At 46.9% G+C, this 22,093-nt stretch overlaps 1 protein-coding gene across 2 annotated transcripts in view; it reads left to right on the top strand.

The window, feature by feature from the left end:
* LOC109925541 (exocyst complex component 3) overlaps positions 1-22,093 on the top strand; it is a 48,343-nt gene that overhangs the window by 3,026 nt on the left and 23,224 nt on the right. For both annotated transcript variants that reach the window (XM_048618187.1, XM_048618186.1), the window contains exons 2-5: positions 13,872-14,539; positions 16,457-17,078; positions 19,661-19,775; positions 20,945-21,049. In XM_048618187.1, the coding sequence (XP_048474144.1) occupies positions 13,894-14,539; positions 16,457-17,078; positions 19,661-19,775; positions 20,945-21,049 (1,488 nt within the window). In that variant the 5' untranslated portion in view covers positions 13,872-13,893. The remainder of the gene's footprint in view (positions 1-13,871; positions 14,540-16,456; positions 17,079-19,660; positions 19,776-20,944; positions 21,050-22,093) is intronic.

Here is a 22,093-nt window from a genome sequence, read left to right as displayed (position 1 = left end):
CTCTCTCACTCCCTCTTTCTCATTCTCTCACTCACTCATTCTCTTTCGCATTCTGCTTCTCTCATTCACCCTCTCATTCTGCCTCTCTCTCACTCATTCACTCTCTTTCTCATTCTGCCTCTCTCACTCACTTACTTTTTCATTCTCTCTCTCACTCATTCTCTTTCTCATTCTGCTTCTCTCACTCACTCATTCTGCATCTCTCAGTTGCTCTCTGTTACTTTACGTCATATTCTCTCATTGTCGTTCTCTTTCTTTCTTGCTCTCTGACTCTCTCCTCCAGCCCCCATCCCCTTGTTTCTGTCTGATGAGTGTGACAGGAGGTGACGGTCCCTTTAACAGCAGCTGTTACACTTTCTGCAGTGGGGCTCAAAGTCAGGCTCCAAAGTCAATGTAAACCCAGATCTGTAGCATCGAGCTTAATGATTAAACAGCGTCCTGTCTGAGACAGTAAGGGATTGAGGGGAAAGTTTTGACTGATTTAGAACTCTGAATGTGCATTTGATGATTAGAATCATGATGGAAAGCGAGATGATGGTTAGACCTAGGATTGTTTTCCTGAGAGCAGACAAGGCTGATCGAGGGAACTGACTGAGTTGGACAAAATTTCAAGTTTGTAGATAAGGATAAATCAAGATAAATCCTTCCTCCTTCCCTTGACCTGCTCTTGGGAAATAAGGCAGAGCAAGTGACTGAAGTGTTAGTGGGGGAGCACTTTGGTGCCAGTGATCATAATTCTGTTAGCTTCGATTTTTTTTATTTATTGATGGGATGAGGGCATCACTGACTAGTTCAGCATTTATTGCCCAGACAACTGTTTAAGAGTCAACCACATTGGCTGTGGGTCTGGGGTGACATATAGGCCAGACCAGGTAAGGATGGCAGTCCTTCCCTAAAGGACAGGTGGGTTTTTCCCCCCTGACAAGCAATTCATGGTCATCATTAGACTCTTAATTCCAGATTTTTCTTAAATTCAAATTCTACCATCTGCTGTGGTGGGATTCAAGCCCAGGTCCCCAGAACATTATCTGGGTCTCTGGATTAACAGGCCAGCGATAGTACCACTAGGCCATTGCCTCCCCACTAGCCACAGAAAAGGATAGATCTTGTAGAAAAGTTAACGTTCTTACTTGGACGAAGGCCAATTTTGATGGTACGAGGCAGGAACGTTCAAGAGGTGACTGGAGTAGACTGTTTGCAGGTAAAGAGATGGCTGATGAGTGGGAGGCTTTCAAAAGTGAGATTACAAGAGTTCAGAGGCTGCATGTTCCTGTTAGAGTGAGGGGTAAGGGTAGGGAGCAATGGATGAATAAAGATACTGAGGCTTTGGGCAAGAATTAGAAACAGGCGAACATTAGGTATTGGGATCAAGTGAATCTCTTGAAGAGTATAAGGCTTGTAGGGGCATTGTTAAGGGGAACATCAGGAAGGCGAAGAGGGGATGTGAGATAACTTCGGCAGATAAGGTTAAGGATAACCCAAAAAAATTCTACAAATACATTAAGTGCAAAAGAGCAATCTGGGAGAGAATAGGACCCCTTAAAGATTAATGAGGTCATCTACACGTGGAACCGCAGGAGATGGGAGAGATCTAAATGAATATTTCCTGTCAGATTTTACTGTGGACAAAGAAATGGAGGCGAGGGAACTCAGGGAAATAAATACTGATGTATTGAAAGCAGAGATAGTGGGAACTGCCGATGCTGGAGAATCTGAGATAACAAGGTGTAGAGCTTCTTCTGAAGAAAGGGTCTAGACCCAAAACGTCAGCTTTCCTGCTCCTCTGATGCTGCTTGGCCTGCTGTGTTCATCCAGCTCTACACCTTGTTATCTCTGTATTGAAAGCAGTTCACATTACAGAAGGGGAAGTGCTGCAGGTCTTAAAAAACACAAAGGTGGATAAATGTCCGGGACCTGATTAAGTGTATCCCAGGACATTGTGGGGAGTTAGGCAAGAAATTGTGGGGCCCCCCTAGCAAAGATATTTGTATCATCTACAGGCACAGGTGAGGTGCCGGAGGACTGGAGGGTGGCTAATGGTGTGTCTTTATTTAAGAAAGGCTGTAAGGAGAAGCCTGGGAACTATAGACCTTTGAGTTTTACATCAGTGGTGGGTAAGTTATTGGAAGGGATTCTGAGGGACAGGATTTATACGCATTTGGAGAGGCAAGGACTGGTTAGGAATAGTCAGTGTCACTGTGTTTGTGGGAAATCGTGTCTCACAAACTGGATTGAGTTTTTTTGAGGATGCAAGCGAAAGGATAGATGAGGGGAGAGCGGTCGATGTTGTCTACATGGACTTTAGTAAAGCCTTCGACAAGGTTCCACATGGTAGATTAATTAGTAAAGTTAGATCAGGTGTGATTCAGGGAGATCTGGCCAATTCGATACAAAATTGGTTTCATGGTTTGATACAGAGGGTGGTGGTGGAGGCCTGTGACCTGTGGTGTTTTTTATCAGTAATATAAATGATTTAGATGAGAATGTAGGAGGCATGCTTAGTAAGTTTGCAGATGATATTAACATCGATGGTATAGTCAACAGTGAAGAAGGTTATCTAAGATTATAAAAGGATCTGGATCAATTGGGCCAATGGGCTGAGGAGTGGCAGAAGGAGTTTAATAATGCGAGGTATTGCATTCTGGTAAAACAAACAAGGGCAGGATTTCTACAGTTAATGGTAGGGCCCTGGGTTGTGTTGTCAAACAGAGAGACCTAGGGGTTCAGGTACATAGTTCTTTGAAAGTTGCATCACAGGTAGACAGGGTGGTTAAGAAGGCGTTTAGCATGTGTGCCTTTATTGCTCAGATCTTTGAGTATAGGAGCTGGGACACCATGCAAAGGTTGTACAGGACACTGGTGAGGCCATTTTTGAGGTACTGTTGACAATTCTGGTCACCCTGGTATAGGAAGGATATTATTAACCTGGAGACGGTTCAGAAAAGATTTACCAGGATGTTGCCGGGAATGGAGGGTTTGGGTTATAAGGAGAGGCTGGATAGCCTGGGACTTTTTTTCACTGGAGCGTAGGAGGTTGAGGCATGACCTTATAGAGGTTTACAAAATCATGAGGGGCATGGATAGGGTGAATAACAAAAGTCTCTCCCCCAGGGTTGGGGAGTTCAAAACTAGGGAGCATATTTTTAAGGTGAGAGGAGAAAGATTTAAAAGGGATCTGAGGGGCAACTCTTTCACACAGAGGGTGGTTCATGTGTGGAATGACCTGCCAGAGGAAGTGGTGGATGTGGGCACAGCTACAATAAGTACAGGAATAGGAAAGGTTTGGAGGGATATGGGCCAGGAACAGGCAGGTGGGACTAGTTGGACCGCAGAGTCTGTTTCCATGCTGTTTGACCCTAATGCTAACGAGGGATGGGAGCGGTGGTGAGGGAAGTGGGTGTAGCAGAGTTCTAAAGTGAGGAGCAGGAGGTTTACAGGGGATTTGATCGTCAGCCAGAAGGTTTTTTTTTTACCTTTATTCACTCACAGGACAAGGGCATTGCTGGCTAGGCAGCATTTATTGCCCATCCCTAATTGCCCAGAGGGCAGTTAAGCATCAACCACATCATTGTGGGTCTGGAGTCACATGTAGGCCAGACCAGGTAAGGATGGCAGTTTCCTTCCCTAAAGGGCATTAGTGAACCAGATGGGATTTTCCAACAATTGGCAATGGATTCACAGTCATCATTAGATTCTTAATTCCAGATATTTATTGAATTCAAATTCCACCACCTGCTGTGGCAGGATTCGAACCCAGGTCCCCAGAACATTACCTGGGTCTCTGTATTAACAGTCCAGCGATAGTACCACTAGGCCATCACCTCCCCACCAGGACGTTGGGGATCTGCCTGAAAGGGTGGTATAACCTGGAACCCTCAAGACACGCCTATAGAGATCAGCATTCGGAAGGCCAACGCACACAGGACGCTGGCTCAAAAGCTTCGAAAAAGGGGTTAGAATAGAGAGGAGCTGGTACAGACACAATGGGCCAAAGGGCCTCTTCCTGCGCCAGAACCAATTCAGTGATTCTGTGACGATGAGGTGTGTTGGAGTATAGTTAGATCGCAGCTGAAGCCATAAATGCAGTGTCCCTTTAAGAAGCCATTATCCCTTTAAAATGACAATTCGACCTTGAATAAGATTGTGCGCTGTTTATGAGACAGGGACCCTTTAAGAAGCTTGAGTCCCTTTGAAAAGACTGTGCAGCTTTCAGAGGACAGTTCACCTTTAGAGAAGGCAGGGCCTCTTTAAGAAGTCAATTCCCCTGGGAAATAAGATGGTGTCACTTTAAGTAGCTGGCCCTGGGCCATGAGACTTGGCAACTAACAGCCAAAAGCAAGTGAACACATCAACAATCTGACTAAGGTACAATACCGAGAAATCACATGGGACATAAGCTTTAAGCAATGCTTTTGTTAATGAGGGCTGATGCTGGACTGACAAGAAAATTACTGTGATAAGTTCGGAAATCAGAGGGGCCAGGCAGGATTTGAAATATCGAAGGGTATGCAACAACACTGTGCACTTACGTAGCACCTGTGCAGTAGCAAAGTGACCCCAGGGGGGTGTTCTAGGCTCGAGGAGCCTGCAGAGAATAGGAGGGAGGCAGGTGATGCCCTAAAGAAATTTCTGTGCAGGGAGATGAAGTTGAAAAATAAAACATTACCGGCCTAGGAACAGCAGCAAGGGGTGAGGCACAGAGGTGGTGGGGGGGGATGGATATCTTCCCTGCTCAGTAGTCGGGAGTTCACAGATTCACAGAAGTTCAGCACGGGTCCATTTGGCCCATTGTTTCCATACTGGCTCTCTGCAGAGCAATTCAGCATGTTATAACCAGTCCCTGGGTGAGGCTCACCAATTCGGAATGGGTTTTCCCAAATGGTTATGCTCCCAGAAGTCCCCCCTTCTTCACTCAACCCTTCCTTCACTTAATTGCTACAAGGTTCATTTTAAAAGGACCCCTTCCCTCATGGGTGCCTTTTATCAGCTGAAATGTAATTATGTTTTAAATGTATTAATTTACAGCTACCTTAATGTTAGAGAAAGAGTGTGCTGCTTAGTTTACATAGAATCCCTACAGTGTGGAAACAGGCCCTTCGGCCCAACAAGTCCACACTGATCCTCAGAGCACTCACCCAGACCCATCCCCCTGTAACCCACCTAATCTACATATCCCTGAACACTATGGGGTAATTTAGCACGGCCAATCCACCCTAACCTGCACATCTTTGGACTGTGGGAGGAAACTGGAGCACCCGGAGGAAACCCACGCAGACACGGGAAGAATGTGCAAACTGCACACAGATAGTTGCCTGAGGGTGGGATCAATCCCGGGTCCCTGGTGCTGTGAGGCAGCAGTGCTAACCACTGAGCCACTGTGTCACCCTGAAATGTTATCAAAGATACTAACACACACATCAGAAATGAGAGGTAAGTTCAAAAAGCAAATGACTAAAAACGATATACTAATCAGTTTTGGCTTATCCATCATGGATAGCTTGGGGAGCATTGTGGTTATTAAGGAGGATAATTCTGATCATGTTACCTATCGCAGTTGAATGGTTGTTTGGTGATTCTGGTTCTGTCCTTAGCTGAAAGACATTTGACCAGTTTCCCTCAAACATGGCTTCGCTGATGACATATTTTCATAGTCATATAGTTTATTTACCATATGGAAAGAGGCCATCTGGCCCATCATATTCTCGCCAGTTATCAAACATCCATCTATTATAACCCCATTTTCCAGCACTTACCTCATAAGCCTTTGTATGCTGTACCGTTTGGTCGGCACGGTGGCTCAGTGGTTAACATTGCTGCCACATGGCACCAGGTACCCGGGTTTAAATCTCACCCTTGGGCGACTGTATGGAGTTTGCACATTCTCCCCGTGTCTGCGTGGGTTTCCTCCGGGTGCTCCGGTTTCCTCCCACAGTCCAAAGACGTGCAGGTTAGGGTGGACTGGCCATGCTAGATTACCCATAGTGCCCAGGGATGTACAAGCTGGGTGAATTGATCATGGTATCCAGGGATGTGTAGGTTGGGTGGGTTGGCCATGGGAAATATGGGTTTACAGGGATGGAGTGTGTCTGGGTGGGATGCTCTTCAGACAGTTAGTGTGGACACGATGGGCCAAATTACCGGCTTCCATGCTGTAGGAATTCTTCTATGAACTGCTTCAAACTCTCACCTAAATAATTCCTTAAGAATCTCTACTCCTTTCAGGCAGTGTGTTCCAGATACCCACTGGGTTGAAACATACTTATTCAACTCCCCTTAAATCTCTTCTCTCCACCCTAAAACTGTGGTTGGAAGTTCCTCGATGAAGGGGGAACATTTCTCTCTATCTATGCCCCTCAAAACTTTGTACTCTTCAGTCAGGTCGTCCCTTAGCTTTCTCTGCTCTAAAGACGAACAACCACAGACTGTCTAATCCATCTTTTAGCTAAATCGCTCCAGCCCAGGCAACAAATTGTAATCCAATATTTAGTCATTAGAGGGATTTGTTTTTAACCCAGCACGCACAGGGGAGTCTAGTGCAAGTTCTTAGCTGTCTGTCCTTTTCTGTGCTGCTGACTCAGGTACACAGAAACCAGGGATTTCAGGGTTTTTATTTAATCTCTTTTCGCATATTCCTGGAAAGGAAAAACACAAACATGTTTTTTTGAACAGAACTGCCTTTTTTCAATTGCCCACAGTCTGAGATGCAACCCAGAAGAGATCACATCTCAAATTCCACGATTCCTCAGGAATTTGAGACAGCCACTAAATTTGCAACCTCAGCCACTATTTGTCTTGCATGTCTCACCTTTAAATGATATTTAAAAGCTCAATATATCTGGGTGATAATCTCTTTCACAACTTTTGAGTCCCATTCGCTAATAATCTTGCAAATATTTCTAGATTAGAATTGAACGCGAACCATAAATTTTATTTTCGAAACCTACGCTTTCGCGTTGATATCAGGTTGATTTCCACATCGAGTGCAATGCAGATTGTTATCGATCAGACAACTATTAACAATAGAAGGAAAGGGATAAACTAGAACAAGATGAATTCGACATGGCATGGCGTGACGAGACAAGACTGGATCTGACCAGATCTTAATGGTATTGTGAGAAATCTGATTCAATGCAAGGTCATCTCAAGGCTATAACAACTAACTACGGTTGAGACGAAAAGCTCTTTTTTCTCCCCCAAAAGCCACCTCGAACACATTCCCTACCTAGTTTTGTAGAAGGAGAAGCCGATGGCCTAGTGGTATTATCACTGGACTGTTAATCCAGAGACTCGGATAACATTCTGGGGAACTGGGTTCGAATCCCACCACGATAGATGGTGGAATTTGAATTCAATAAAAAATATCTGGAATTAAGAATCTAGTGATAACTGTGAATCCATTGTCAATTGTCAGGGGAAAAACCCATCTGGTTTGCTAATGTCCTTTAGGGGAAGGAAACTGCCATCCCTTACCTGGTCTGGGCCTACATGTGACTCCAGACCCACAGCAATGTGGTTGACTCTTAACTGGCCTCTGGGCAATTAGGGATGGGCAATAAATGCTGCCTAGACAGTGATGCCCACATCCTGTGAAGGATTAAAAGGAAAAAAAAAGGTCTTTGGCCCCTCAAGCCTGACCAATGGAGCATGGGTGACCTGTATTCAGTTCATTCATGGAATTAGGCCAGTATTTATTGCTCATCTCTGCTTGCCCAGTCAACTCCATTGCAGTGGGGATCTGGAGTCACGTGTAGGTCAGACTGGGACAGATTTCCAACATTAGTCAATTAGACAGCATTTCCCCGACAATATATTATTAGACTCTTAATTCCAGATTTTTACTAAATTCAATTTCCACCATCTGCCATGGCGGGATTTGAACCTGGGTCCCCATTAGCTAGATTAATAGACTGGCAATAATATCACTGTGCCATCACCTCCCTCCTGTCTATATTAATGCCAACTGCTTACCATCAACCCTGAATTGAATTTTTTTTAAACATTTGCTCATGAGATGTGGACATTGCTGGCTTGGCCAACATTTATTGCCCATCCCTAATGTTACAGCTGTATAAGACATCGGTAAGATCACGTTTGTAGTTATGGGTGAAGGAATAGGAAAGTGTTTGTGAGGAGTGTGGGATCAGCCATGATCTTATTGAATGGTGGAACAGACTCGAGGGGGCCGAATGGCCTGTTCCCAGTTCTTACGGTTCTTTGCACATGCCACCAATCTGCCTCAGTTCTAACATTTTCAATTGACATCAACCCCAACCCCAACCCCAACCCTCACTACTGACAGGTTCTACTGGTTTGGAGATTGGAGATATTAAGATGCGGATTTGGTCTCAGCTTTGTGTGAAGGAGTAGTGCCTGACCTCAGACAGCTCTCACTCAGATTGTAAAGGTGACGCTCCCGACTTCTCCAACCCTTCCTCACTCACTAACTGCATTCCCCTAGCACCCCCTCACCCCCCCAATCCCCCAATGTAAAAGGGTGACCCTACTGAAGGTTTTCCCGTGGTTCTTTGGAGCTCGGGACGTGGGAGTTCCCAGTCTGGCCAGCACTTACACCACAAAACTCCATTGGGAATTGTTGCAGCTTCAAAGGCGCTATACAAAGAGGTGTTCTTGTTGTTGTTGTTGGGGGACAGTTTGAACTGAGAGACCGAGCAGTACAAGTACGTAGTTTCTTGATAGTGGCGTCACAGATAGACAGGGTGGTGAAGAAGGCATTTGGCGCGCTTGCCTTCATTAGTCAAGGTCAAAAATCACACGACACCAGGCTACAGTCCAACAGGTTTATTTGAACATGCAAGTTTTCGGAGCTCAGATCCGTCCTCAGGCACAGTGTGAGAGAGAGGGTATAAGACACAGAATTTATAACCAGAAAGATAGCAACCGTCTTGTTGAATCTTTAATCAGTTCGGAAGGATTAAAATGCAAAATCTAGATTCCTCTCAAGTCGTTTTCCCGAATAATTAAAGATTTTATCAATGTATACAAGAGGTGACGTCTCCACTTCATTGGTCAGAGCATTGAGCACAGAAACAGAAGTTGCTGGAAAAGCTCAGCAGGTCTGGCAGCATCTGTGGAGAGAAATCAGAATTAACGTTTCGGGTCCAGTAACCCTTCCTCAGAGTTCACAATTTCTCAGCAATTTCTGTTTCTGTTTCTGATTTACAGCAGTTCTTTTGGTTTTCATTGAGTACAGTAGTTGGGACATCATGTTACAGCTATATAAGACATCGGTAAGGCCATATTTTTAGTACTGCTTACAATTCTGGTCGCTCTGCTACAGGAAGGCTGTTATTAAACTGGAAAGGTTGCAAGAAAGATTTACAAAGATGTTAGGGAGACTGGAAGGTTAAAGTTATAAGGAGAGACTGGATAGGTTGGGACTTTTTTCACTGGAGCATCGGAGCCTGACCTTATAGATGTTTATAAAATCATAACGGGCATAGATATGGTGAATTGCCAGGATATTTTCCCCAGGGTAGGGGAGTCCGAAACAAGACTGCACAGTTTTAAGGTCAGAGGGGAAAGATTTAAACGGGACCTGAGGGGCAACTTTTTCACGCAGAGGGTGGTGCATGTATGGAATGAGCTGCCAGAGGATGTGGTGGAGGCTGGTACAATTACAACATTTAAAAGGCATCTGGGTGGTACATGAATAGGAAGGGTTTAGAGGGATATGGGCCAAATGCTGGCAAATGGAACAAGTTCAGTTTGGGATACCTGGTCGACATGGACGTGTTGGGCCGAAGGGCCTGTAAGACTCTATGACTCTGGTACCTCACAGCACTGGCCATTTGCTGGGATCGGCGGTGATTTAAGGCTAAATGGCACAGCCAACATCAGACAGCATCTCCATCAAAGGATCATGTGTCAAACCTGCCTCCCTCCCTCTCCTCCATAAACCACCCAGCCCCCCCCCACTCTGACCACCTCTTGCTAATTCCACTGGTAGATACTGTGATATGAACAGTACATGACTGGCTTACAGCATTGCGAAGTCAGGCCAGGACATTGTAGAGGTTCCCGAGCTGACGGCCATGAACTGGGCTTTGCTTCAGTGTGATGCCAATGTAGAGGTGTGAGGTCACAAGAAATAGGAACAGGAGCAGGCCATTCAGCCCCTCCAGCCTGCTCCACCATTCAATAGGATCATGGATGATCTGACATTCCTCATATTCGCTTTCTTGCCCCTTTTCCCCAAAACCCTTGATTCCCTGATTGATCGAGAATCTATCTATCCCAGCCTTAAATATACATGAGGCCTCTGCCCCCACAGCTCTCTGTGGCAAGGAATTCCAAAGACTCACAACACTCTGAGAGAAGAAATTCCTCCTCGTCTCAGTCTTAAATTGACACCATTATATTCTGAAACTATTCTGGGGCAATGCCAGGAAGCTCAGCTAAGTGAACCAATGTTAGGCTGGTGGGTTCTTGATGAGTGAAGGGGGTGGTGAAAGGTCAGGGAGGACGGCATGGTGGGATGGAGACAATCAGAACCACCATGATCCTGTTAAACGGCAGAATGGACTTGATGAGCTGAGTGACCCAGTCCTGCTCTTATTTCTTATGTTTTGGAATTCTGCCATTGGCATTCCATGTCCCTGTTTACTGCGTTCAGACCCCTATTGACTTTCAACTCTTTGATAAAATCTCTGGATGTGTGCAAAGCTGACTACAGTTCTGCTCTGCTTGTACTTTGTTTGGACAACACCTTGGGTACTCGTGGTCCCTGCGTCATTAAAACAATACGAACACACCAGGGCAGAGACAAGCGATTTTTCAACAATGCTATCAGACCCACACAGCATAACGTTTGATCCAGAGAGGCTGATCAGGCTGGGAATGATGAAGGCTGGGGAATGACCTGATAGAAGTCCTTAAAATACTGAAAGATCTTTGATACAGTAGATTTGGAGAATTTTGCAACTCGATCAGATGGTGAAATGAGCATAGAAACCAGGAGCAGGAGCAAGACATTCGGCCCTTCATGCCTGCTCTGCCATTCATTATGACCATGGCTGATCATCCAACTCAGTCCCCTGTTCCCACTTTCTACCCCATACCCTTTGATTCCCTAAGAACTATATCTAACTCCTTCTTGAAAGCATTCAATGTTTTGGCCTCAACTGCTTTCTGTGGCAGAGAGTTCTGGGCAGCACAGTGGCTCAGTGGTTAGCGCTGCTGCCTCAAAGCACCAGGGGCCCGGGTTTGATTCCACCCTCGGGTGATTGTCTGTGTGGAGTTTGTACATTCTCCCCGTGTCTGCGTGGGTTTCCTCCCACAGTCCAAAGATGTGCAGGTTAGGGTGGGTTGGCCATGCTAAATTGCCCATTGTGTGCAGGTTAGCTGGGTTAGCCATAGGAAATGCATGGTTACAGGGATAGTGTAGGGGGAATTGGGTCTGGCTGTTTGGAAGGTGGGTATGGACTTGATGGGCCAAATGGCCTGCTTCCGCAGGCACCCCACTCTCTGGGTAAAGACATTTCTCTTCATCACAGTCCTAAATACCCTACTCTGCATCCTTAAGAGCTTGTTTCTGAACATTTTTGCAGGTATAAACCTGTATTTTTACAGAGATATATGTTACTTATTCAGCAGTTAACAATCGGGGAAGGTGCCTGTGGCTCAGTCGGTACATTGGCACCTCTTGGTTTGAGGAGTTCTGTCCCAAATCCTGCCTCAGAGATTGTGACCCCTTCATGGTGCAGCAGTGAGGGTGCGATGCGCTGTTGTCATGCCCTTCGGAGAGTCGAGGTGGGCCTGTTTCCACACCGTAGGGATTCTATGATTCTGTCACTTGGGTGAGATTTTAAACTGCCTGCTATTTCAAAGGAGAACAGGCAGTTCTGTCCTATATTTATAAATCACACAAAACCAAACGATCTACTCATTATCCCGTTGCAGTTTTTGGTCTGTGCAAATTGGCTGCCACATTTCCCACTTTCTGAAAATATTTTGTTTCCGTACTTTGAGAAGACTGGTGCTGATTAAAATAAAGTGCTGTCAAAATGCAAGTCTTCTTTCAGTTCACTCATAGAGTCATAGAGATACACAGCATGGAAACAGACCCTTCGGTCCAACTCATCCATGCTGTCCAGATATCCTAAATTAATCTCATCCCATTTGCCAGCATTTGGCCCCTATCCCTGTAAACCCTTCCCATTCATATAGCCATCCAGATGCCTTTTAAATGTTGTAATTGTACCAACCTCCACCACTTCCTCTGGCAGCTCGTTCCATACACGCACCACCCTCTGTGTGAAAAAGTTGCCCCTTTTAAATCTTTCCCCCCTCATCTTAAATCTATGCCCTCTAGTTTTAGAATCCCCAAACCTGGGGAAAGACCTTGGCTGTTCACCCTATCCATGCCCCTCATGATTTTATAAACCTCTATAAGGTCACCCCTCAGCCTCCAACGCTCCAGGGAAAATAGCCCCAGCCTATCCAGTCTCTCCCTATAGCTCAAACCCTCCAACCCTGGCAACATCCTTGTAAATCTTTTCTGAACCCTTTCAAGTTTAACAACATCCTTCCTACAGCAGGGAGACCAGAATTGAAAGCAATATTCCAAAAGTGGCACTAACCAATGTCCTGTACAGCCGCAACATGACCCTCCCAACTCTTACACTCAATACACTGACCAATAAAGGAAAGCATTCCAAACACCTTCTTCACTAGCCTGACTACCTGCGATTCCACTTTCAAGGAGCTATGAACCTGCACTCCAAGGTCTCTTTGTTCAACAACACTCCCCAGGACCTTTCTGTGAAGTGTATAAGTCCTGCCCTGACTTGCCTTTCCGAAACGGAGCACCTCACCTTTATTTAAATTAAACTCCATCTGCTACCCATTGGTCCATCTGATCAGGATCCCATTGTACTCTGAGGTAACCTTCTTCGCTGTCCACTACACCTCCAATTTTAGTGTCATCAGCAAACTTACTAACCAAAGCTTCCTATGTTCACATCCAAATCATTTGGTTACATGAGGCTCATAACTCAATAAAAGATTGAGCCCTGGGGCTTAGTCAGAACTTGTAATGATGGAGGCGTGGTAACTGTTTGACCTTTATGGTGCATAGCCTTGGATCGTAGCCATATGACTTGTCAAGCACGAGGCAGTTTCTTCCCAGTCTGACCTACGCCTGGTGCCAGATTGCGTGAAATCTCTCACACAGCCACAAGTCCCAAAGTACCATGGGTTCTTCAGGGGTCTGGGGCTCTGAATGTACCCTCTTAGAGTCAGAGAGATCTACAGCACACAAAAAGGGCCCTTCGGCCCATCGAGTCTGCACCGGTCAGAAACACTCCTCCCACAGTCCAAAGATATGCAGGTTAGGTCGTAGAGTCATAGATATGTACATAGATATGTAACAGAGCCTCTTGTCCATGCCAGATAGGTGTGGCTCAGTGGTTAGCACTGCTGCCTCACAGTGCCAGGGACTTAGGTTCAATTCTACCCTTGGGGGACGGTCTGTGTGGAGTTTGCATATTCTCCCTGCATCTGTATGGGTTTCCTCCCACAGTCCAAAGATATGTAAGTGAGGGTGGATTGGCCATGCTAAATTGCCCATAGTGTGCAGGCTGGGTGGATTGGCCATGGGAGGTGCAGGGTTACAGGGATAGAGTAGGGGTGTGTGTCTGGGTGGGATCTCCTTCAGAGGATCAGTGTGGACTCGATGGGCTGAATGGCCTGCTTCCACACTGTAGAAACTGTTCTCATACCATTTTCCAGCACTTGGGCCATAGCCTTGGCATCGTAAGTGCACATCTAAATACTTCTTCAATGTGAAGAAAGACAGCAAAAACAGGTTAATGAAAGCTTCTTTCTCTTTTTCTCTGTCTCTCTCTGCCCAGGGAGTGCCCATCCAGCTATCCAATGCCAATCATGAAGAGCACCTTATCCAGGTTGAGTCCCACCAAACCTCAGGTGGGCCCTGTGAGACTTCAGGAGGAAAGTATACTGGGGAAGAGCACGCCAGCTGGAATGAACTCTTTCGAGGAAGACACCGTCGATGAGATGAATCCCTTTGCAGAGAACTTAAACCCGTTCCACGAGGAGGAGGAGGAAGGAGCGGAGGGCATCCAGATGCTTAACACAAGCCTGCCATCAGGTGAAGCAGCCATGCCCAAGATAAATGGCAGTGAGAAGCACACCACTTTGACCAGGTCGTTAAAGAAGGCCTTCAAGATGAGCAAGAAGCAAGGCCGGTCCCCCCCCGAGGACCAGAGTGAAGAGAAGAAGCCATTCTTCAGACTCCCATCTCCTCTCTCCGATACGGAGGCGCCTTGGAAGAGCCAGGAGAAGAAGGCAGGCCGCCTGCGATTGGAGGAGCTGGCCTCACCAGTGAAGCTCGGAGACGGGAGTGAGAAGGACAGCCTGGCTGACCCATCGTCCAGGAGGGTAATGTCCTTCCTCAAATGGGGCAAGCCAAAGGCAGAGTCGCCAACAGAGAAAATGGAGCTCGGGGGTGGGGCAGAGAGGAAGACAGAGACGGTGCCTGAGGTCAGGGAACCTCTCTCAGGTAGGACTTCCCCTTCGCTGGTAACCCTCCGCCTGGTTCACATTGATGGCATAGGCCTGTGGGGGGAACAGCCCACTGCTACTGCTGTCTGGAACTCAGGGCTATCAGTTTAAGTCATAAGAAACATCTTCGCCTGAAGCGGAGGTGACAATGTCAGGTGCGCCACTTCCAAACAGTGCAACTGGGGCAAATATCAAAGAGCAAGGGAGAATTGACCCAGTGACCTCTCACTCAGCGTCAACTGAGGAACAGGAAGAGTACATTTCTCAAAGTAGGACAGCAGAGAATTATACAGAAATATAGTAAACAGCAGCAGGAGTAGGCCACTTGACCCTTCGAGCCTGCTCCCCGATTCAATAGGATCATGGCTAATCATCCAATTTGGTCTCCTGTTCCCACTTTCTACCCCCGCCCCCCCCACCCCACCACCACCTGCCCTACACTTTGATCTCTTTATCCCTAATAACTATCTCTCATATCACCGTTTGTTCAGTGTCGCTGGATCAAAATCCTGGAATTCCCTCCCCTAACACCTTTTTGGGTCAACCCAGAGCCCAGAGACTGCAGTGGTTCAAGAAGGCAGCTCACCCCTGAAATAACTCCACAGAGGCTGGTATCTTATCACCAAGATGGACAGTCCTTAACTTTAGTAAGGCCTCATCCGCAGCCAGCTCTCAGAGAGACACTCCTGTTTATATCTGTCAGCCAGGGCTCCTTGATTGGACCAGCTTAACAGCCCCAATCAGGGAACTCATATTCTACAAGATCCAAAGTTCAAGAACAGTTCATTCCCTGCTGTTATTGGACTTCTGAATGGGCCTCTCAAATTTCAAGTCTAATGTCAATCTCGCTTTTTTCTCTGCAGTCGTAACTTTATTTCCCTCGCTGGATGGTATTATCGCTGGCCTGTTAATCCAGAGACCCAGATAAAGTTCTGGGAACCTGGGTTCGAATCCCACCTTGGCAGATGGTGGAATTTGAATTCAGTAAGATATCTGGAATTAAGAGTCAAATGATGGCCATGAATCCATTGCTGTTTGTCTGAAAAACCCATTGATTCACTAATGTCCTTTAGGGAAGGAAACTGCCATCCTTACCCAGTCTGGCCTGCATGTGACTCCAGACCCAAGACAATGTGGTTGACTGTGAACTGCCCTTTGGGCAATTAGGGATGGGCAATAAATGCTGCCCTGGCCAACGATGCCCTCATCTCATGAATGAATAAAGGAAAAAAATCTGGAATTAAGGATCTAATGATGGCCATGAGCCCCTTGTCAATTGTTGGAAAAATCCATCTGGTTCACTAATGTCCTTTAGAGGAGGAAATCTGCCATCCTTATCCGGTCTGGCCTACATGTGACTCCAGATCCATAGCAATGTGGTTGACTCTCAACTGTCCTCTGGGTAATTAGGGATGGACAATAAATGCTGCTTGGCCAGCAATGCCCTTATCCTATGAATGAATAAGAAAAATAAAATCCCTCGCTCTGATCGCCTACACAACGATCCTTATATGTTGTGATCTCCATGCAAAACAAAACTTTTAACTGTACTTAGGTACATGTGACAGTTGTAAATCAAATCAAATCTGGCTGACCTCGTTACAACCACTACACACCCCCACCTTCTCAAGGGACAACTAGGGACAGGCAATAAATGCTGGGCCTAGCCAGCGATACCCATATTCCATGAATGAATTGTAAAAAAATAACTCCTTTAAAACATTCAATTTTTGGCTTTCTATGGCAAAGAATTCCACAGGCTGTCTACTCCCCGGGTGAAGACATTTCTCTTCATCTCAGTCCTACCCCTGTATCCTTAGACTCTGTGGTTTCTTGGAACGGAATCTAGTTGGGATTATGGTGGTCAAGGGTTGAGCGTTCCAAGCCGTTAATGTTTCCATTTCCTCTCGTACAGTGCTCGAGATCCACAAACTGATCGAGAAGAGGGACCTGGTGCTGGCCGACAGCCATATCGTGGAGTTGGAGGAGGAGTGCGAGAGGGTGAGGACCACTGATGGGGGTAAGGACGGGGGCAGGAAGGCGAAGGACATTGAACTGCTCTACAAGGAGCTGGAGGGGGAGCTGAAGAAGATCGTGGCTGAGTCCCTCAGCCAAACCCTCGAGGCGACGCACCTGGAGCAGCTGGTGCAGACCATTGAGGAGGAGGAGAAGGTGGACAGGGCATGGGCCAGCTGTGGAGGGCTCCCTGGGGGCACCGATGGCCCCAGGCCCAGGCAGCTGCGGAGGAAGTGGCGGAAAATGGTGAGGGATTCGGTGGTTGAGAGATTGTCCCGTTGCCAGGCCGATGCCTTGATGGCCCAGCGTCTGAGGAGCCTCAAAGAGCAGGTCACAAATGACTTGATCTTCATCCGAAAGAACCAAGTTGCGGCCTACCCGAAGGATTACGATGCGTTCAATGTCTACGTTAACAGCTACCACGAAGTGGTTTCTTCCTGCCTCGCCGAGATGGCCCAGAATGATCTAGAAATTCAGCAACTCTACAGCTTCCTCCAATGGTGCCACAACGATTATATCAGGTGAGAGTGTCCCTGGCCCTGCTAAGAATGCCAACTGAGCGGCCATTGGCAGTTGGCGTCCATCGTCGTAATAAAGGGGAGTATCATTGGATAACGGTGGAAACTAGCCATCTCGCTCCTTGGGGGCGAGGGGGGGATGTTGGTGGCATCAGTTGCAATGACTGCACTGAGGCAATGTGGGGAGTATGAGGTGGAGGATCAGCCATGATTTGGCTGAGCTGAACATTCTAGAGCAACATCCAAAACAAGGACCAGGAGCAAGCCATTCAGCCCCTCGGACCTGCTCCACCAATCAATGAAATCACGGCGGATCTCATCGTCAACTCAAGTCCTCCCCTCCCCCAGCAACCTCTCACCCACTTTCTAAACTAGAATCGATCCACCACCACCTTAAAAAATTTTCAGACACTCTCCTCCACCACCTTTTGTGGAAGAGAGTTCCAAAGACACATCACCGTCTGACAGGACACAAATTCACCTCATCTCTGAGGCAGGGGGATGATCCTTTATTTTTAAACCATGAACCCTGGAGTTCTAGATTCCACAGGTGGGGGGGACATTCTTTCCAGATTCTCTCGGTAAAGACCGCTTAGGATCCTTTGTGTTTCAATATGGTCTCCTCCGACTCTTCTAAATCCCAGGTAACTCAGGGGTGGCATGATGGCTCAGTGGTTAGCACTGCTGCCTCACAGCACCAGGGACCCGGGTTTGATCCCACCCTCGGGCGACTGCCTGTGTGGAGTTTGCACATTCTCCCCGTGTCTGCGTGGGTTTCCTCCGGGTGCTCCGGTTTCCTCCCACAGTCCAAAGGTGTGCAGGTTAGGGTGGATTGGCCGTGCTAAATTACCTCCATAGTGTTCAGGGATGTGCAGGTTAGTTGGGTTATAGGGGGATGGGTCTGGGTGGGATGCTCTGAGGGTCAGTGTGGACTTGTTGGGTCGAAGGGCCTGTTTCCACATTGTAGGGATTCTATGATAACTGGTGGGTGATGCCAACAGCATGGGTTCAATGCCTTTGAACAGGTTGGTTAGAAGATATGAAAAATGTGGAACAGTGAGTGGCCGATTGGGGAATGCCGCCTTCCACTGGGTGGTCGATCAGCCCAGCCACAGTTTTGGTCACCTTCCTTGAGAAAGGATGTACTGGCACTGGAGGGGGTGCAGAGGAGGTTCACTGGGTTGATTCCAGAGTTGAGAGGGTTGGCTTATGAGGAGTGATTGTGTAGACTGGGGCTGTACTCTTTGGAATTTGAAAGAATGAGGGGCGTCTTATAGAAACATGTAAAATTATCAAAGGAATAGAAGCAGTCAGGTTGCTTCCATTGGTGGGTGAACCTAAGGGGTATAGCCTCAAAGTAAGGGGCAGCAGGTTTAGGACTGAGCTGAGGAGGAACTTCTTCACCCAAAGGGTTGTGAATCTGTGGAATTCCCTGCCCAGGGAACCAGTTGAGGCTTCCTCGTTGAATGCTTTTAAGGCAAAGATAGATTTTTGAACAGTAAAGGAACGAGGGTTGTGGTGAGCGGGTAGATAACTGGAGCTGAGTTCACGAGAAAGATCAGCCATGATCTTATAGAATGACGGAGCAGGCTCAAGGGGCCAGATGGGGCCTACTCCTACTCCCATTCCTTGTGTTCTTACGTCCAGTGCCCATGCCCTTAATGGGGGTGGGGGTCAGTTGTACCACATGACCATTGGCTTCTATAGAACCTGAACCCTCTTTGAGGTGGCTTTTGTGGCTGGCAAAGGGAGCCTTTCATTTACGTAGCGCCTTTCACAACCTCTCCGCTCCCCCCCGCCAACCAAACAACATACTCCCGAGACGTAGCCACTTCGTAACCAGGGAAGGTGACAGCTGATTGGCTGCACATGAAGCTCCCACAAACAGCATGGGGGGGGGAATCGTCAGATCATGGGGTCCTGTGGGGGGGTAAAAAAACATGAAAAAACTGCGGATTCTAAAATCTGAAACAGAAACAGAAATTGAGTTTGATTTATCGCGATCACGTGTACCGAGATACAGTGACAAGTGTTGTTGTGAGTGCCATTCAGGCAGATTGTACCATACAAAGTGCCCTCAGCAGGTCTGGCAGCATCTGTGGAGAGAGAAAGCAGAGTTAACATTTCAGGTCCAGCAACCCTTCCTCAGGACTGACGTCTTGTCCCATTGGTTGAGAGATATCTGGTTTACAATCATCGTGACAGGCCTCGGTTTAAAATAACCTTTTAGGAAATCGAAGTAACAGCACGGGATGGGGGGGTGGTATCCTGTCACCAAGTCACCCTTTATTTGCATGTCCCTGGGCTCTGACCTAGAGGGAGGAGACTCCCTGACACTCCTGTTCATATATGTCAGCCAGGACTCCCTGATTGGCCCAGGTTAACCGCCCCAACCTGGGATCTCACAGTCAGTGGATCCATCTGGCCCTTGTCCCAGTCACTACAGAGTTTGACACCCCTTCAGTACTATACTTGAAGCTGAGATTGGCCAGAATTGAACCCGCATCCATGAAAGGGTTAGGCACTGGCCTACAGCTGCCACTTGGACATGACTTTCACGTTCCCCCTTGTGTTTATTTTTTCAGAGATGTGATAGGCCATGAGGAACTTGCTGCACATGTCAGAAAGCAACAGCTTAAACCATTGCTGCCAGCAGAAACAATGCAGCAGCTGGAGGATAAATGCATTGCCCTGGTGAAGGTAAGAACAAAAAAACTCAGTCTTCCCCACATTTCGGGAAACAAGAACAGCGAAACCTTCTGGAAATTGGGCTCAAACGTATCCCATCTCCGGGGTTACAGAGTCAGGATTGTCAGCGACAGAGGCAGGAATGAGATGAGGAGAACCTTCTTTACTCAGGGTTTTGTTTTTAAATTCACTCACGGGATGAGGCCAGCATTTATTGCCCATCTGCAAAGGGCATTTAAGGGTCATAGAGATGTACAGCGCAGAAACAGACCCTCCAGACCAACTCGTCCATGCCAATCAGATATCCTGAATTAATCCAGTCCCATTTCCCAGCATTTGGCCCATATCCCTCTAAACCCTTCCTGTTCATGTACCCATCCAGATGCCTTTTAAATGTTGTAATTGTACCAGCCTCCACCACTTCCTCTGGCAGCTCATTCCATACACGCACCACCCTCTGCGTGAAAAAGTTGCCCCTTCGGCCCCTTTTAAATCTTTCCCCTCTCACCTTAAACCTATGCCCCTCTGGTTTTGGACTCCCCTACCCTGGGGAAAAGACCTTGGCAGTCCATGCCCCTCATCATTTTATAAACCTCTACATAAGTCACCCCTCAGTCTCTGGTGGTACAGGGAAAATAGCTCATTGCTGTGGGCCTGGAGTCACATGTAGGCCCAGACCAGGTAAAGATGCCAGTCTCCTTCCCTAAAGGGCATTAGTGAACCAGGTGGGTTTTTCCTGACAATCGACAATAGATTCATGGTCATCATTAGACTCCTAATTCCGGATTATTTTAAAAATTGAATTCAGAATACCATCTGCCATGTTGGGATTCAAACCCTTAGGTGTCAGGTGCTGGAGTGAGACTTAAATGTGGAGCATCTGACTCTGGAGTTACCTGCAGGGTCTTCCCAATTTATTGGAGATTTGTGAGAATTAGAGAGCGTCAGCTGGGTGTAAGACTACTTCTGGAGATAAAGGAACGAGAGGGTGAGGAGGAGGAGGAGGCAGAGAGTGGGGTTCATTTGTAGGTAGGGCACGATTATCCCACACACCCGACCTGGGAGAGCTCGGAGAATCTGGATTGCGTTCCGATTCCTCAGCCCTGCTGTCTGTCACCCGACCGGGCCCAAACACGGGCAAAAGATCCTTCTAATTGTTTCACGCGGCTTGTGTTTCATAGGCGCAGATAACGAAAAGCATGGATGAGGAGCTTATCGCAGAAAAAGACAAGTGGCAGCAAGGGGCTGATACATATCAATCAGAGCTCCCGAACAGGCTGATTCAGGTAACTGCCTGTGATAGAGAGACACTGAGAAACAGCACTGTCCTGCCTGAAGAATCTTATTAAATTGTCAACATTGAGATGTGAGCAAATTATTGCCCTGGAAACGGGTGTTGTTGTAGTTATATCCACAATGTTCTGTTGCGTTGAACACAACCCAGTGTCTTCCTCAACCGCTTCAGCCAGGAGTTAAAAGTCGCTATGGGGTCTGGAGTCACGCGTAGGCCCAGACTGGGGTAAGGACGGCAGATTGCCTTCCCTAAAGGGGCATGAGCAAACCAGATGGGTTTTTAGCAATAAAAACCGAAAGAACTGCGGATGCTGTGCATCAGAAACAAGAACAGAAGTTGCTGGAAAAGCCCAGCAGGTCTGGCAGCGTCTGTGAAGGAAAAAACAGAGTTAATGTTTTGGTTCTGAGGAAGGGTCACCGGCCCCGAAACGTTAACTCTGATTTTCTTTCTTCACAGATGCTTCCAGACCTGCTGAGCTTTTCCAGCAACTTCTGTTTCTGTTCCGGGTTTTTAACAATAATTAATGCCACTTTCATGGTAATTAATACAAATGAGATCTTAATTAATTAATTAAATTTGAAACAATTCCTAGATGCCATGGGTGGGACTCGAACTCACATCTCCAGACCCCTGAGTTGTCCAGGCCGTGGCTATAACCACGACAGTGCTGGCCCCAAGAGGGCATAGCCTCAGCGTAACGGGTTAATGATCTCGGACTGAGATGAAGAAAAATGTCTTCACTCTGAGGATGGTAAATCTTCAGAATTATCGACATAAAGCCTAACATCCTCTATTACTGAGTGTAATGACCACATCTTTCAAAATTATATGGCATTATTATTTTTTAAACATTTAATCGAAAAACATGCTGGGTCAAAAGCAGTCCCCAGTGGAAATACTCCATCTTTAAAGGTGGTCCCTGATAGAATACTCCATCTTTAAAGCTGTTCCTCATGGAAATACTCCATCTTTAAAAGGTGTTCCCCATTGAAACACTCCATCTTTAAAAGGGGTTCCTGATGGAAATACTCCATCT

This window comes from Rhincodon typus, chromosome 39 (assembly GCF_021869965.1).
Source record: "Rhincodon typus isolate 14 chromosome 39, sRhiTyp1.1, whole genome shotgun sequence".
In the NCBI taxonomy this organism is placed as follows: domain Eukaryota; kingdom Metazoa; phylum Chordata; class Chondrichthyes; order Orectolobiformes; family Rhincodontidae; genus Rhincodon; species Rhincodon typus.
Note: the sequence above shows the minus strand (reverse complement) of the source record. Positions and strands in the feature narration are given on the sequence as shown.